The following is an 18,452-nucleotide window of genomic DNA, read 5'->3' as shown; positions in this document are numbered from 1 at the left end:
ATGTGGGAGAAGCACCAGCACAAGCAAGCCAGACAGTAGCCCTGTCTCTGGCTAGGCTCCCTCTCTGGAAGCAGGTGGGTCACTTACCTGGAAACTCTGATAAAGTGGTCAAGAGCAAGTCCATGTAATCCTCCTCTGTCAGGTACTCACAAGCCAGGCTACATTTGGCCTTCACAGCTTTCCTTCTGCTGGACACTGGCGCAGGAGGAAAGTCACAGTTGCTTTAGCTAGGACTACTTACTCGCTTGTTTTCAATTTAATTAGCAATCAACATTTTATTAATAATTATACTAACATTTAGATAACATTTTAAGATTCACAAAGCCCTTTACAAATACTATTTCATTTGATCCTCACAACAACTCTGGAATGTAGGTGCCATCATTACCCCCATTTTACAGATGAGGAAACTAAGGCAGAGGTTAATTGACTTGCCCAGGGTCTCACAGTGAATATATTTCTGAAATCAGATTTGAACTCAGATCTTGCTAACTCCAAATCTAGTACTCTATCCACTGTGACACCTACCTGCCTGATAGATATCAACAGGTCAAAATTCATAATCTCCAAACTACATAGAACAAAAAAACCTTCCAAAATATAGAAACCTAACAGAGGAGATGGCAATCATGTGGGAATCAGACAAAGGGGTGATTAGATGTTGCAGTGGATAGATCACCAGACCTGGAGTCAGGAAGACCTGAGTTCAAATCCAGCCTCAGATACTTACTAGCTGTGTGACCCTGGGCAACTCATTTAACCTTGTTTGTCTCAGTTTCCTCATCTGTAAAATAAGCTAGAGAAGGAAATGACAGGCAATTCTAGTATCTTTGCCAGGAAAACAGAAAACAAATGGAGTCACAAAGAATTGGATGTGACTAAAAAATGACTGACTGACAACAACAAAATGATTGAAACCATGTGGGAAGCAGACAAAGAACACACTATGTCTGTTATCCTGTCTAGCAGTCGAGGTGTCCCAAGGATACTTACAGAAGAGCGTGTATCCTCACAGTTTTATTAAACTACACAGCAGCACTTTTGGTTATGACTGCTGAAACTTGTTTCACTTGACTCTAAATATTTGTTACAAAGGCTTTATATGTACTTTTGCTAATGGGAGGGCAATGGAAGGGCGACGGCAAACAGGAGGCAGTCAGTATATATTTATTAAGTACTTACTACAAGCCAGGCACTCTGCCAAACACTGGTGATACAGAGAAAGGCAAAAGACAGTACCTGCCCTCAGGAAGCTTGCAATCGAACGAAGGAATTGGGAAAGGCTTCATCTTTTCATTTTTCGTTTTGAAAAACTTTTTTCAATTATCAAGCATTTATTTTCTCTCCTTTCAATTCCCTCCTTCACCCCAACCGGAAGAAAGAAAAGTCATGGTCGACTCTTGGTGATCCCATTTGGGGTTTTCTCGGCAAAGATACCAGACTGATTTGCCATTTCCTTCTCCAGTTCATTTTACAGATGAGGAGACTGAGGCAAACAGGGTTAAGTGACTTGCCCAGGGTCATACCGGTAGTGTCTAAGGCCAAATTTGAACTCAGGAAGATGAGTCTTCCTGACTCTGGACCTGGCACTCTGTGCACTATGGCGCCACCTAGCTGCCCATCCTAGAAGCATAGTCAAGCAAAATAAACACAGGAGCTTCTCATTGTGCATGTTGGTCCTTCCCTTCTGTCCTGAGGTGAGTAGCTTCTTCACTATTGGTCCACTGAAATCAGGCCTGTTCATTGTGTTTATCAGAGTTAACTGTTTGTTTTTCCAGTATTGATGTTATAGTAGAAATTGTGTTTTTTGTTTTTAATCCAGAGAAATGAAGAGAAGAGAAGCCAGAAAGAACCAGTGAAAAGGACAGATTTGAACATCACAGCTTTAACTTATTATTTACGTCAAAAGAAAAAGCAAGATGCTGATCACGGCAGAGAGCTGTGGTTTTGTGTATGGTCCTCTATTTCGGCTACGAATAAAGAACTGCCCGTTTAATTGGGCTAAGTCCACAATAAAAATAAGATGAAAAATGTAAACAAAGGCAGTCATTCCATCCTTCACAGAAGTCCTTGGAACATTAAACATAAAAGGATAATGGCACCAGTACCATTTCTCTCTGACCTCTATAAAACAAGATGAGATGATGGAAATAATGACAATAAGGAGAATAGCTCCATTTTTACAGAGCTTTTAGGTTGCAAAAGCATTGAAATATTATCTTATTTAATTAATCTGGCAAGCATTTCTTAAGCTCCTGGCCCTTATGCCAGGCCAGCTAGGTGGCGCCAGAGTGCATAAAGCACTGGGCTTGGCATCAGGAAGACTCATTTTCCTGAGTTCAAATCCAGCCTCAGACACTAGCTGTGGGACCCTGGGTAAGTCACTTCACCCTGTTTGCCTCAGTTTCCTCATCTGTAAAATGAGTTGAAGAAGGAAATGGCAAACCACTCCAGTATATCTGCCAAGAAAACCCTAAATGGGGTCATGAATGGACATGACTGGAATGTCTCAACAATAATGAAATGTCCTTATGCCAAGCAAAGTGCTTGGTGCCAGGGATACTAGGAGAAAAGTAAGACAAGAGGGTAGTCTCTACCCTCAAGGAGATTGCTTTCTATTGTATGTGGAAACATGTATACAGAAAAGTAATAATAGATGAGTTATGTAGTATCTGCTATGTGCCATGACAATTATTATCTCACTTGATTCTCACAACCACCTTGAACGGTAGGTGTTATTATTATCCCCATTTAACAGATGAGGAAATTGAGGCAAGCAGAGTTTAAGTGGCTTGCCCAGGGTCACACAGCTAGGAAGTGTCTTCGACTGGATTTGAACTCAGATCTTCCTGCCTGCAGGCCCTACCCTTTAACCACTGTACCACCTCGCTTTTTCAGTGTAGTAAATATAAATATAAGGAAATATAAAGTCTATATAATGTTAACCATGGAGGGAAGGTAGGATGGGAAACACTCACCACTGGGACTTGAACCTTAATTTTTAATTCCTGACTCTGTGATTTAATTTCTCCCAAATCACTTTGTATTTAATACATGATATATGTATTATATGATATATTTATAGACAAATATATTATATATGTATAAATATATTTATATCAAGTATATGATAAATATACACAAACATAAATATGTGATATATTTGTACATAAGTATATGTTTTGATATGTAATAATAACTTCTCAGTCTCAGTTTCTGCATTTATAAAATGACTAGTCCTCTAGATCCCTTATAGCTCCTGATCTCTGGTCTCTAATCTCGAGAGGCCTTTCCTAGAAGGGGGCACCTGAGCTGACCCTTGAAGGGAGGTGGGGTGTCTAAGAGGCAGAGGGGCTGCCCACGCCCACCCTGTCCAATGGTTGGCAAATGCCTGTCTAGTATAACAGATGTATTCTATTCAGTTCTAGGAAAGACATTGAGAAGTTGGATGGAGCAGGTCCCAAGGATACTGCCAAGAGATGTCCCAGGCCATTGGGCATCACCCAAAGCCCCAGATGGGACTCCTCCAGGCTCTGCCCTGTTTCTCCCCTGTCCCTAGTGAGGTTTGTTTCTGCTGCCCTGACTGTCTCTGGAATTACTGCTGTCTACCCACAGACTTGCCAGTGCTAACAAGTGTTCACATACCATTAATAAAGCATCCTACAATGTTTCTGAGAGTTGTCTCTTCTTCGCAGAATCCAAACAAATCAGTTGGATGGGCAACCAGTCAAGCCAGGTTCATGGATACCTTCCATTCATCCAGGAGCCACTGGCCAGAGCTGAGACTAAGTAGGTGTCTTCACCACTGCAGCTCCATGGACAGAGGATAGGCAGCCTTGCTCTCACATACCAGCCTTTCTTGGCCATTGAATCACATGCTCCAATGGTAGCACCCCCTCCCCCAGCTCATGAATCATTGTTCCAAACAGTGATCCCTCAGTCAGGTGGCCACCCCATGCTCTGTGATGAGGTCTCTGAGGCAAGGGCTTGACGGGAGAGGGTGGGGGTGGATCTCGAGGCTTAATCAAGCTTCTCCCATTCTGCTTGATCCATAAATTACTGAGCAAGGCTGGGACTAGGACTGATACCCTGATTTGTAGGTGGTCATAATGAAGGACTCAGAGGCAAGGTGTGGGGGGCTCTGGCCCCAACAGCTTAGAACTCTACTTTCCTCTTCAGCCTCTGAGCACTGACCAAGCCTGGAAGGAAGCACTTTGGCTGCTATGCCTTCGGGAACAGGACCTTCTATACCCACCAGGGCAGGGATTGGAACCACATGGCTCAGCAATAGTCTCCCTCCCTGCCACAGTCAAGGCAAGGCCAGTGCCTTCCAGACAATGTAAGTGACCCTAGACAGCCACGAGCAAAGCAGGAAGGGAGAAGGACAATGAATCTTCAAGGGTCTAGTTTCAAATCCTATCTCAACCGTTTACTAACTGTGTGACCCTGGGCACATCACTAAGCCTTACGGGACCTGTTTTTTCATCTATAAAATGAGGCAACTGGTACCTGGATGCCCTCTGACTTCACTGTTCTCATCAGGGACACCACCATCCACCAAGGCTCTCATATCCATGTGTTTAATTATATTCTTAAGGTTGCACATCCTGTCCCTTCGACCTCCCTAACATCTCCCTCCACCCCCCCAGCAAAAAGTAACAAAGTATACTAGAGATTTGTCCTTGAACCTAAAGTTCCACCTCTGACCTGACTGTGTGACCTTGGGTAAGTCATTTCCTAGGCAATTCTCTAAAAACCTAAGTTATGAAGAGGATGTTGACTTGCATTGGTAGAGGTATTTTTGCACCTCAGAATTCCCTATACCAATGAGATTACAGGCCCAGCCCTTATCCTTTCTCCATATTCCCACCCTACCTCCCCCTCTCCCAATATGATAGAAGTTCCTTGAATTGAGGCCTGAACTGAGGTGGCTTTGTGTGAAGAGAAGGGGATGAGCATGAGAGATTATTACATCCTTCTCTCTGATTAAATTATATCTGTGGTCTTTACTAGCTCTATAATCTAAGGCCCCTCTCAGCTCTGACATTCCCTGTTCTCATGTCCCTCTCAGCTCTGATATCCCCTGTCCTGAGGCCCCTCCCAGCTCTGACATTTCCTGTTCTCAGGTCCCTCCCAGCTCTGATATCCCTTGTTCTAAGGCCCCTCCCAGCTCTGACATCCCCTGTTCTCATGTCCCTCCCAGCCCTGACATCTCCTGTTCTGAGGCTCCTCCCAGCTCTGACATGCCCTGTTCTAAGGCCACTGCCAGCTCTGACATCACCTATTCTCAGGTCCCTCCCAGCTCTGAAATGCTACAAATCTCTGGAAAGTAAAAAGAAAGCATTGCTACTCACTGTTGCAGACATCTCCTTCTTGAAAGAACTCTGTAGTTAACAAAACTAATCCATAGTATGAAAATGCATTGGAAAACCTGTCAAGGAGGAAATGAGAATGGTTGACTACAGAGATGAGGAACGGCGATGAAGTCTTCTTGCATCCCCCTCCACTCATGCACCATCACTGTTTCTTTGCACAACTGACGACTCCTCAGGGCATGAGGGGCCGATTGTATTAATGTGCCAGGTCTAAGTCATGTGCTGGCAAGGGCCTAACTGATCCAGAGACACAGAAGTGGGAATCTGCTCTCAATGATAGAAGACATTATTCAGGGCTATCCATGAGGAATCAAAAGCTTTCTTTCATTCTAGACTATAAGCTCCCCGAGGGCTGAGACTTTCATTTTTGTCACTATGTTTCCACCTAGCAAAGTTCCTGACTGTAGGTACAAAGCAGAAACATAATATAAATATCATATAGCAATATATACTTGTTGAGTGATACATGGTTGGAAACATAATGTCAGCAGTAGAAAGAACATTAGAGATTATTTAGCCCAATCTTCTCATTTAACAGGTGAGGAAACTGAGGCCTGGAGAGAGGAAGGGGCTTGCCCAGGGTCACACATTCTATGTCCCTATTAAATATTCCCATCTCTACAAGCCATTTGCCATGGCCCTTCACCACTGACAATGACAAATTCTGTTTGGTACACATTTAGCTCTACATTTCCATGCACTGATATTCAGCTCCCTGGCCTCTCCACCATACATTTCATCTGTTAAAAAAGCCTCTTCTGTTTTTCAGTCACCACCCTGACTCCATCTGGTGGTCCCTACTACCACAGTATAATTAGAGCAGGGCAAATGAATCTTTCCCCAGGGTACTGTTCAAGCAAGTCACAGGCTCTCACATAGACTTATTCTGAATAATGGGTGGAGGTCACCAACAGACAAATTTCCTCTCAATGTCAGGAAAAACTTAACAATTAAAACTATATAAAAGCAGAATGTTTTGGTTTGTCTTGAGACAATTGGGTCAAGTGACTTGCCCAAGGTCACACAGCTCATAAGTGTCTGAGGCTGAATTGGAACTCAGTACCTACACTCTATCTGCTACACCACCTCGATACTCCCAGAATGAGCTTTCTAGGGAGGCTTCCCTTCCCTGGAGGTCTTTAAGTACATGTCTGGGATATGGTAGAAGGGATTCTTGGTCATATATATACAAGGCAGGTGAGATGAGCTCTGAGGCCCCTTTCAATTGAGGGAATCTTAGGTCTAGAGCTGGAAGTCACAGAAATGACAGAGCTTAGTGCCTAGCTTGTGAGAATTAGTTAAAATAAGATGACATCAGAGGGTAGAGTGAGCTGCAGTAGCTCCCCCAGAAATGGCCTCATACCTCAGACATTTATAAGCTGTGTGACCTTGGGCAAGTCACTTAATCTCCCTCTGCCTCAGTTTCTTCAACTGTAAAATGGGGATGACAATCATAGCACTTAAACCCCAGGGTTGTTGTATGGATCAAATGAGATATCTGTAAAGCACTTAGCCCAATGCCTGGCACCTAGTAGGTCCTATATAGATACTATTTATTATTGCTACTATCATGTGTGATTGAATAAATGAATTAAACTCTCTGCCACTCAGGGGCCAACCAAGCAGCAGCTTCTTTAAGGCACCAATCTCTTCTCCCTGTTGTTGCTCATTTCACAGGTGATTAGCACCTTTCCCAGAGAGTGAGCACGGAAGAGGAAGTGGGAAGGAGAAGAAACAGTATTTTTTGTTATGTGTGAATAGCTCTGTTTCAAGATTCAGTGAGACAGGAATCTGGAAGGAAAGGACTGAAGGGAAACACTGGGATTAGGAAAGGAGGATAGATTTTTATCTAGAAGGCACCTTCAGGTGATCTACTAGGGGTGGGGCCACATGTGGCCATCTAGGTCCTCAAGTACATCCCTTTGAATCCAAACTGTCAAAGGGCCACACTTGAGGATCTAGAAGGTTATATGTGGCCTTGAGGCCACAGGTTCCCCACCCATGATTATTGTATTATTAATCCAATCCCATCATTTTATATATAACTGAGGCCCAGAGTACTTAAAGAACAGGGTTAAAAGGTCACACAAGTTCACAGAATCTCAGACTTAGAAGGAACCCTAGACATCATCTAGTCCAATCCATACTTAGTCAAAAATTCCTTTTCCAGTATTCAAGACATGTAGTGCCATGACCTCAACTGGAATTCAAAACCAGCCTCTAAATCCAGTGCTTTCGACTATAAATGGAGGGTTTGTTTTCTCCCAGCAAATCTCCCGGCTGATTCAAATATTCAAGACTGAAGGATTAGAGATTTAGAGTTGGAAGGAACCTCAGAAGCCACTGAACCCAATCCCCACATTTTATAAATGAGGAAACTGAGGCATAGACTTGCCCAAAGCCACACAGGGAGCTGGCAACAGGGCTGGGATTTGTCCATTGCTCTTTCCTCTATACTAACCTATCTCCCCGGTGCATTCGCTATTTACTGATCCCTAAGGAAATGAGAATGCTACAGGACCCTGGGAATTGCTAATAAGACTGTCTTCAAGAAACATGGAGGTCCTTTGTGCCACATGGTCAATGGAATACATTTGCAGAAACATGGAGCATACGTGGGGGGAAACACTGGTACAAAAAAGTCTCTTACCATATAAACCACAGCAATAAAGTCGTCCATCTAAATTGGGGTGTGAAAAGGTCCCTAATTTTGCCCCGGTCTTCCTGTTTCAAAACAAAGACAAATAAGGTTGCTATCTGAATGGAACAGGTTTGTTGTTTAAAAGCAGTGGGAGTGGAAGTTTCATGAAGAAAATGTCCTTAGCTTAGCCTTTTTGTCACTTTTTAATTGTTTTTAAGTCTTGTCCAAGTCTTTGTGACCTAATTTGGGACAGATGCTGGAGTGGTTTGCCATTTCCTTCTCCAGCTCATTTTTCAGATGAGGAAACTGGGGCAAATAGGTTTAAGTGACTTGCCCAGGGTCACACAGTTAGTATGTGTCTGAGAATGGATTTGAATTCAGGAAGATGAGTTTTCCTGATTCCAGACCTGGTGCTCCGTCCACTATACCACCTATGGGGTAAATAAACATTCAGTCCCCAGGGTCCCCTTTGTCCTACAAAGGTTCTAATTCTACCCTAGGCAGCAGAGGTAGCAGGAATTGACTCTCACTTGTCCTGTATTCTTGAGACACATGGGACAGAACAGGAAGCTTGGAAAATTGAACCAACAAAATCATTCTGAGATAATAAGATTGTAAATTTAGGGCAAGAATGTACCTTTGCTAATCATTTTTCACAGGGGAAACTGAGGCCTGGAGAGGTTCTGTAACTTCCCTGAGTCACAAAAGGTAGGAAATAGGAGAACAAGAATTTGAACTCAGGTCCTCAGACCCTCAGATTCCTAATCCAGCTCTTTCCACTCCCACATTCCCAGTCCTCATCAGCTGCAGCAGCACAGTCTGGACCGGCTCATTTGGGGCACTGACCTGTCTGGAAATGATCAATTTTCCCAGGGGCATCGGCGCGCCATTCTCTGTTGCAATCCTCTTCAAGGTGGCCATGGCCTTTTCCTGGTTCCCAGATAGCACGTCGTACCTTGCACTCTCAGGAAGCCACTGGGAAGGCAGAGAAGACGAAAGTCAAAGGAGGGTCAGGGGAAGACTGGGTACTGACTCCTAGCTGAGCTCTGATATGTGGGGCTGGCGGCTGAGATCCAGGTCAATCCCAGTCAACCAGCAACGTTCCCAGAAAGTCCTTCTGGATGCTCCTTTGACACCCAGAGGCTCCTTCCTTGTTATCTTTGCATTTTCAGAGCATTGCATGGCACCCGGCACCTCATAAGCACCTAATTTGGTTGATCTGGGATACCTTTACTACCAAGGAAAAATGGGAAGTTGAGTACATCGTGACGTCAAACTTTGGTTACATTACATAAAGTAGGACTATATGAGCCGAGAAACTGGTGATGGTTGGGGGAGTGGGGCATGAAAGCTAAGTTAGTACCTTCATTTATACTATCATCATTCATTTATTCTATCATCAAGGCGAATCATTTGGTTTTGCCAAAGATCCTCTGTTTTTTAATGCTATCAGCAAGTGATAATAGTTTGGATTTCCAATCAATCAGTCAATAAGCATTCATGAAGCTCCTACGATGTGCCAGGCATTGTGCTAAGCACCGGGGATACAAAAAGGTGCTAAAGACAATCTCTACCTTCAAGTAGTTTACAATCTAATGGATTTCCCCAAAGTCCCTGCCCCTGCCCTCAAGGAGCTTACAACATAATGGATTTCTTCAAAGTCTTGGATCTCCTAGGATATCTTCATAGCATAGAGAGCTCCTCATTTTATCAACAAAGTCCCTAAGTGGCTAGGTCATTTACTCAAGGTTCTACAAGTTGGAAGTCACAGAACCAAGATACAAAGTCAGGTCTACTGATGTCAAATAAATCTCCTGACTTTCCACTCAACCAAAGTCTGGACAAGGACCCAGGATCAACCACCACATTTATTATCCATTAAATTTTGCTATTTGCAAAGCCCTTTGAGGTCTATAAAGGGGTTTCTACATGTCTCCTTTGAGCCTCACAACAGTCCGGTGAGGTGGATCTTTAGAAGTATTATCATCTGGGTTTGTAGAATCAAGGTACTGGGGTCTTCCTTAAATGGTTCATTTATTACTCTTCACAATAAAAGTAAAAAACAGTTTCATTGATTTGTTAATAATTCTTTCCAGTTCTGGACAAGGACTCAGTTTGGGTATACTAAGAGTCTGTGTGTGTGTGTGTGTGTGTGTGTGTGTGTGTGTGTGTGTGCTCGAGAGAGAGACAGAGAGAGAGAGACAGAGAGACAGAGAGACAGAGAGAGACAGAGAGAGAGAGAGACAGAGAGAGACAGAGAGACAGAGAGAGAGAGAGACAGAGAGAGAGAGAAAGAGAAACAGACAGACAGAGACAGAGAGAGATGCTTATTCCTAGCGCAGACAATTCCTGAAAAATAACAACACAGATAGCTGGAAGCTGCTGAACAGCAGAGTAAATATAGCCCCCAGATAATGGTGACTGTCACGTCTAGTCCAGAAGGGAGGCGTGGGCTCTCAAATAACATGGCTTTGGGAGCCTCTAAGCCACACACCAAATGGGATTGTTATGGGAGATCCATCTCAGGCTGCCAGGTGCAAGCCTCACTTGTTCTAAGAAAGTACAATCTACGTGTCTGTCCTGGGTATGTGACAACCCACGCTATTCATCAACAAGTCAGGAATCCTGGCCCCAGATGCCCAAGCTTCTAAAAGCTCATAAAGGTCCCTCCTTGGACTGATGATGATGTATGGTGGGAACTGTAACTAAGGCAAGGAGACCAGACTGTTAGCCCCGGGCGATGAACTTGGAGTGGAGGGCAGCGGGAGGGAGGTAGCACTGAATTTAAAGGGCTCTAGCAGCTCTGGCAGTCCTGTAGCATGGAAACAATAGAATTTAGCTCAGCAAGACTAATTCCTTAAAATAGGAAGTTGCCAGATGGCGAGCTGGCAAGAGCTCTTCCCTTCCCCCACTTTTTCCCATTCCCCTCCCCAGAGGGTGGTTTGTGCTAATTGCCCCAGGTGCAAAAATGTCCAGTTCTGCCTCTGGTGTCGGCTCAATGACGTTGTAAGAATCATTGTGCACTCTGAGAAGCAGGCTCAGTGTCTGAGCGAGGGAAAGAGGTGCCATGTTTTTACCTTTCTTGGCATCCCCAGCCCTTAGCACAGTGATTGGCACACAGTAGGTGCTTAATTAATGTTTGCTGGCTTTCTACCCACCAGCAGAACAGAGGCTGTTATCGGGAAGGCAGATATCCAATGGGGATTTGTTTCTGTTGAGTTTTCTCTTTAACTCTGCCAAGAAATGAATACCTATCCAGGAGTGTTTCGTTTGTAAAAGGTTTGGCAGATGAAAGTAAACGCTTGTAGATAGACTTAGTGGCATTTCAACAGAAAATACTGCAGCCTATCAGCCAAACACCAAAGCAATTTAGAAATCAAGGGGCTCAATTTCCTTCTGATCTTTAGCCAGTAAACTGGGCTGGTGAAGAGGGATGAGGAGGAGGGAGGAGAAAGCAGCAAGTCAGTGCCCATCCCAGAACTTCCATTCTCTATTACCCGTGTTTCCCCGATAATAAGACACTGTCTTATTAAAATTTTTTTGGAAAGAAAAACACCAGAGGGCTTATTTTCAGGGGAGGGCTTATGTTGTCCTGCCTCAGCTCTCCTCTCAATGGCACCAGCAAGCAAATCACTGGGGAAGAACAGGATGACGCGCTCACTGCTGCAGCTCTGATTGGATGCAGCTCAGAGCGCGGTGTGCATTTCACAGGGGGGGGAACGGTGCATACAGAGGGTACCGTAATGTAGTGTGTAGCGCAGGGGATCACCTTCACTACAGTAGCAATCTCAATAGGGCTTATTTTCGGGGGAGGGATTATTTTAGAGGAATCTTACACAGTAAGGGGAGGGCTTATTTTCGGAATAGGTCTTATTATCGGGGAAACACGGGTACTAGTACTCAGGACATGGAATGTCAGAGCTGGGATGAGGCTTAGAAGGGGGGGGTGACAGAGCTGAGGAGCCTTAGAACAGGAAATGTCAGAGCTGGGAGGGGCCTGAGAACAGGGGATGTCAGGGCTGGTAGGGGCCTCAGAACAGGGGATGTCAGAACTGGGAGGAGACTAAGAACAGGGGATGGCAGAGCTGGGAGGGGCCTTAGAACAGGGGATGACAGAGCTGGGAGGGGCCTGAGAACAGGGGATGTCAGGGCTGGTAGGGGCCTCAGAACAGGGGATGTTAGAGCTGGGAGGGGCCTTAGAACAGGGAGTATCAGTCAGAGCCTTTACATTTTTTTGTATGATAACAAGGACCCAGTACAGTGCTTGGCATATAATAGGTGCTTAATAAACGCTCATTGACATTACTCAGAGCTGGGGGGGCCTTAGAAGATAGGACCATAGAATATTAGAGTTGAATAGATAGATACTGGTCCAACTCCGATGTCTAGCAGAAGCCCAGGGAGGGCCTGTGACTTGGCTACCTCCCCCATCCCAGGGCTCTTTCCCTGGCACGGCAGCGCCTTCCTGATTGGCCCTCATGCACTCAGCCCACTTGCTGTCTCTGCTCAGAAAGGGTCCTGCAGACTTGTATGAATGGAAGCAGTGAACTGAGCAGAACCGAGGGACCGATTTATCCGCTGACAAGGATATTGCAAAGACAGACAAGTGTGAGGGCCCGGGAGCTGTAACCCGGCAAGCGGGGCACTGCCCACTCCCTGGGACACAAAGGAAGGCTCTTGTGTTCTGGACGTGGCCCATCCAGGGGCTCCTTTTGTTCAACTGTCTGTGTCTGTGACGTGGGTTTTGTTTTTCTTCCTTTTTCAGTCTGGGAGGGAGAAAGAGGAGGGACCAAAGGTGGGTTTTAGTTGAAAAAATTAAATTAAAGAAGATAAAAAGGTACATACAAAACACAGGATGGCAAACAGGAGCAGCGGGACAGCGGAAAGGATGAGCAGCCACCGCCAGCCCAGGCTGGGCATGACGAACACGGCCAGGACGACCTCGAACACTGTCCCGATGGCCCAGAACACCTGGCACAGGAGAAGGGAAACGGGGTGAGTGCAAGGCTGCGTGGTCAGAATGAACAAGGGAGCAGGAGCGTGTGGGCCAAGTGCCTCCCCGGCCTCCTAACAAGGCAGAGAGGACTTTATGCCTGTGGCTGTCCTCAGCCCCAATTTATAGATGAGACAACTGAGGCCCAGAAAGGTAGTAGGGTCATAAAGCTAGAGCTGGGAGGGCCATCAGAGGTCATGTAGCTCAGATCCCTTCATTTTAAAGATGAGGAAACAGAACCACTGAGGTTGAGACTTGTGTAAGTTCTCATTGGTAACAAGCAGCTGAGGTAGGATTTGAACCCAGGTCTGGGACTCTGATTTCAGCCTCCTTTTCTTTCTTCCATGGTGAGACTTGCTTATAATCACCTGGCTAGTAAATGTTGGAAGACGTATTTGAACTCAGCTACCTGACACCAAGTCCAGGCCTTTACCCACTGTACCAAGCTAGTTAATGGGGTCGGTGTGGACGGTGTTACCAGCATGGTCAGTTTAGACAAGGTGAACAGGATGGTCAGATGGCTCAGTGCGGAGAGCAGTGTGGGAGGGTGGTCAGTGGGGACAGGCTGATGCCTAGTGTGTCATGGGGTGGCCTTGTGCTCAGGAGAGTCAGGACAGATAAGACGGTCAGAGGAAATGGAAAAGTCTGCTGGCTGGGCTGGCCAAATGAAGAGGATGGCCATCATGGTCAGAATGTCCGTGAGTGTCCGGAGGGACAATGTGGGCAGCACAGTGCAGTCAGTGTTGCCCAATGAGGTACCAGGCAGAAGTTATACTAGGTTTTCTTCCTGAAGCTGCTATGAGGGCACATGAATAAATGAGGGGCACAGGGAAGGGGAAGAGGAGCTCAGACTCTCATTGAATAGAGAGAGCACTGGGCCTAGAGTCAGGAAGACCTGAGTTCAAATTCAGCCTCAGACACTTCCTAGCTGTGTGACCCTGGGCAAATCACTTAACTTCTGCCTCAGTTCCTCATCTGTAAAAAAAAAAAAATGAGCTAGAGAAGGAAATGGCAAACCATTCTAGTATCTTTACCCGAACAACCCCAAGTAGGCTCACAAAGAGTCAGACACAAATGAAAAAGGACTGAATATAGGGAAGGGGAACCCCTCCCTCCATTTCTCAGCAACGTTGGACCCCAGATCATCCCAACAGGGTCTGGAAGGTGTAGCTGTCTCTTGTTAGCAACAGGCCTGCAGCAAAGATGACCAAGTAGGAAGTCCTAGCTGCCCATGTAAAATCAGAAGGGGGAAAAGCAGTGGAAAGGAGCATAGGCCTTGGAGCTCATCCCGATGAGTGAACTGAAGCACAGAAAAATTAAGTAAGTCATCCAGGGACCCAAAGCCTGGGAGCTGGAAGGATCTGAGAAGGCTTCACAACCAGCTCCTCATGTTAGAGGTGAGGTCACAACTTTTCTAAGTGGCAGAATCAGGATTTGAACTCGGATCCTCTCACTCCAAACCCAACCCCACCATGGCTCCCAGACACCATTGCTTTCCAGGAGCACTCAGCACTGTTCTTCTCAGACCTGCTACTTCTTTATAAGATCAATTAATTCAGAGCTGGAAGAGACCCCAGAAACCATCTAGACCAATCCCAACATTTTGTAGAGGAGGAAACCAAGGTCCCAAGGGGTGAAGCGATTTTGCCCATTCACACTGGTCATAAGAATCCTTTTACAACTCAAATGATTGATGATTTGTAAATCTGGGATAGCTTCACTGAGTTTCCTTAAAGCCCAGTGACCCTCCCTTCCTCTCACACTACATGGTGGGGTACCACTGGGCTCAGGAAGGACCCCTCTCCTAGAGCTGGAGGTGATGAGGGGAGAAGGGTCTGGGGACCGAAGGATGACAGCATTGTCTTCTGCTAGGGTTCAGGGCTGCAGCTCCATACCTCGATCAGCAAGATGCATTTGGCTCTGGCCTTCATTGGGAGGAACTCAGCATACAAGGTTACCCTGTGGAAAACAAATTCAGAAAAGGATGGATTAATGATTGATGGGGGAAGTCCAAACATATTGATTGGCTCAGTATCCCTGGGACTCCTCAGACCAGAGCATCCTGCCCTGGCCACCTCTCTCTTCACCATGTTAGAATACAAACTCCTTGAGGACAGGGACAGTCTTGTGTTTGTATTGGTACCCACAGCTTGGCATGGTGCCTGGCACACAGAAAGTACTTGATGACTTTTTTCTTCATTTATTCATCTGAATGAGGGTTAAGATCATGGAGGAATCATGGTCTAGAACGGACAATTAAATCCAAAGGTACAGATTATTTTGTGGGGGCCCTTGAAAAAATGCAGGACAACATTGGTACCATGGAATGAAGACTGGCTCTAGAATCAGAGAGGACCCGGATTCCAATCCTGCTTCTGACATTTACTACTGGTGTGCCTTTGGGGGAGTCAGTGAGTCTCCATTTCCTCATCTGTAAAGTGAGGGGATTAGCCAAGATGGCTTCTGGGATCCCTTTGGTTTCTGTGGATGTGCTCTGTCAAGTTGAAGGGGGAATGTCATTACGAACAAAATGGCGGAATGGTCAACTTGACCTGCTGGCTGTCCTCTGGCCTTTGTGCCTTTGCTCCCTCTCTGGAACCCTTGCCCTCTGCACCAGTGCCTGGGAAGATCCCTGGATCCCAGGTGCCACCTTCTATGAGGCCCCTCCTGACTCTCCTGCCTTTTCTCCTCTAGTTCCTCGCTTTCTCTCCCTCGTGCAACCCATTAGTTTGGAGGTACTTGTAATTTATTTACTGGTGAAGGCATCTGCCTCCCCACTAAGCGCTCATTAAACAGAGGGAGGGGCAGCTAGGGGGCGCCACAGTGCCTGGAGAGCTGGGTCTGGAGTCAGGAAAACTCATCTTCATGAGTTCAAATCCAGTCTTAGACACTTACTAGCTGGGTGACCCTGGGCAAGTCACTTCACCCTGTTTGCCTCATTTTCCTCATCTGTAAAATGATCTGGAGAAGGAAATGGCAAAGCACTCCCATATCTCTGCCAGGAAAACCCCAAATGGGGTCACAAAGAACCAGACATAATTGAGACAAGTAAACACACAGATATTTGCACTGGTCCTTAAAGGAAGGGTAGGGGGGCAGCTTGGTAGTGCAGTGAATAGAGCACTGGCCCTGGAGTCAGGAGAACCCGAGTTTGGATCCAGCCTCAGATATTTAACACTTACTAGCTGTGTGACCTTGGGCAAGTCACTTAACCCCAATTGTCCTGCCCTCCCCCCTCCAAAAAGCAAAAAAAAAAAAAAAAGGAAGGGTAGGAAACAAACTGGTAAAAAATAGGAGAAAGCAAATTCCAGGCATGGGGAACAGCATGGGCAAAGGCATGTAGGTGGGAAAATGTGGTAAACATTTGATGGTCAGAGCATATGTGGGGGAATATTGTGGGATCACTCTGAAGAGGTAGGGGACACCATTTTGCACAGGGGCCTTGAACACCAGGATGAAGAGTTTGCGCTTTGCCCTGGAGGCATCTGAGAATCGATGAAGACTTCTTAGCAGAGGGGAACATTCAATCCCATTCAATAAACATGATAAGAGTCTGTCATGTGCAACATACTGCTTTGGATGCTGGAGAGATTGGAGGTACAAAGAGAGAAATGACCAACTGCCCTTGCCTGGTCCAAGAAGGGTTCAAAGCCTGCTTCCAGGATTCGCTCTCTGTGTTACTCTGGGCAAATCCTTTAACCTCTCTGGGCCTCAGTTTCTCCTTCCATAAAATGAAGGTCTTCGAATTAGGTGCTATCTAAGGTCCCTATGGCCAGGATGTTGTACTTGGAGTCAGGAAGACTGGGTTTAAAAGCATGCTTCCAACACACCCTGGCTGTGTGATCCTGAGCAACTTAACCTGCTAGCATTCTCTAAATTGAAGAGGAGGTGCTGACCTGCATTGGTGGAGGGAGTTTCCTCATACGGGAGTTCCTTAAACTAGTGAAATCACAGACTCAGCCTCTTTCCTCTTATCTCCATTTGGCAGGTTTTATATAACAGGAGACTAGCTAACAGGCCCAGTCTTTCTGAGCGGGTGTAGCATGCATGCCCTTCCTGAAGTTCCTACGTGGACTCGAGGGTGCACAGGTATTGTTTTTACTTTGCTTACCTAAGCCTTTTGATTATCTGCAGACCCCAAAGCCAGGCGGCATTCAGAAAGCCTTCACCAACCTTTGAAGTTAGAAAGATGCATTGTATGCCTCTGGGTGAGGAGAGGCCTCGCACCCTCCCCATCCAGGGCTAACGTGGCCCATTAGTATTGGTCTGTTCTTCGTGTCTTACTGATCATTTTTTACTGCTCATAGGAGAAGGAGTAGGAGAGATAGCCATGACCCTGTGAGCTTTGCACAGTCAGAGTGATGAACCCCCGGAGGCCTGGGAGCCAGAATCCATGACAGGCTTTTTGGCCAGCCAAGCCTTGTCTAACAAGCCGGGTCCAGGAGCCAAGATGCTCTGCCTCATAAACAAAAGAGCCAACTGTGTTCAGAAATGAACTTGGCTAAGCCAACGCTTTGGTGAAACGGCTTCCAATTTAAGCCCACTCTCCCCAGACACCAAAATGGCATAGGCAAGAGCTGGTCTGGGGCTTTGGGAGAATGTCTACACTTGGATTCTGAGTAAGTGAGGAATCTCCTCAATAAATACCTTTCCATAAGAACTATTTGGTGTTAATTGGTTAAATGATGCTGGGTCCTGATCACTAGCATTACTACTGTTGAGAGCCCACTGGGATGGGGGCTCAAGGTGGCAGCATTAGAGAAAACCAACCCCCAAAGCCTCAGGGCCTGGAGGGGATATGGCGGCCCATGGAGGCACTCAGCTTCAACAAGAGAGGGAGGGGAGTGAAGGGCTCAGAGAAGGTGGTGCCCTTCACTTCAGTGCAGACTGTCTCTCCTGATAGAATGGAAGCCTCCTGAGGATAGAGACTTGTATTGTCAGCACCTGGCCCATAGTAGGAGCTTACTCTATACTAGATTTAATACATACTTGATGAATACATGATTTTGCACATGGGAAGATCTAGAGAGAAGATATAATATGATATTCCAAGGGGGAAAAGGTGCAATTCTGAAATCCTAGGAAAACCTTGGGTGAGGTCATGAACCAAAGAGAATGTATGTGTGTATGTATATGTATATGTATGTGCATATGTATGGGTATGTGTATATGTATGTGAATTTGTGTGTATATGTATAGGTGTGTGTACATGTGTGTGTATGCACATGTATATGTGCACATGTGTATGCATGTATACATGTATGCGTATATGTATGTACATGTGTATATGCCCATGCATATATGCATGTGTGTATGTATATGCACATGTGTATATGCAAGTCTATGTGTCTATGTGAATGTGTATATGTATATGCATGTGAATGTGTATATATAAGTATATACATGTGTATGTATACTTGTATGTGTATATATGTGCACATGC

At 45.7% G+C, this 18,452-nt stretch overlaps 2 protein-coding genes across 2 annotated transcripts in view; both read right to left on the bottom strand.

Moving 5' to 3' along the window:
- Positions 1-18,452, bottom strand: part of CORO1C (coronin 1C) — a 544,511-nt gene that overhangs the window by 280,828 nt on the left and 245,231 nt on the right. The window lies entirely within an intron of this gene.
- The window catches only part of SVOP (SV2 related protein), a 54,665-nt gene that overhangs the window by 6,448 nt on the left and 29,765 nt on the right, over positions 1-18,452 (bottom strand). Inside the window, exons 7-12 of the mRNA XM_069081498.1 lie at positions 14,905-14,968; positions 12,862-12,987; positions 8,863-8,991; positions 8,026-8,099; positions 5,355-5,431; positions 88-195 (exon numbers count right to left, since the gene is read on the bottom strand). Coding sequence (XP_068937599.1) covers positions 88-195; positions 5,355-5,431; positions 8,026-8,099; positions 8,863-8,991; positions 12,862-12,987; positions 14,905-14,968 — 578 coding nt within the window. The remainder of the gene's footprint in view (positions 1-87; positions 196-5,354; positions 5,432-8,025; positions 8,100-8,862; positions 8,992-12,861; positions 12,988-14,904; positions 14,969-18,452) is intronic.

Source organism: Petaurus breviceps, unplaced genomic scaffold (assembly GCF_028583685.1).
Source record: "Petaurus breviceps papuanus isolate PSGF00001 unplaced genomic scaffold, PetGlider_PUasm1.0 99, whole genome shotgun sequence".
Classification (NCBI taxonomy): domain Eukaryota; kingdom Metazoa; phylum Chordata; class Mammalia; order Diprotodontia; family Petauridae; genus Petaurus; species Petaurus breviceps.
This window is presented reverse-complemented; position numbering and strand designations above follow the sequence as displayed.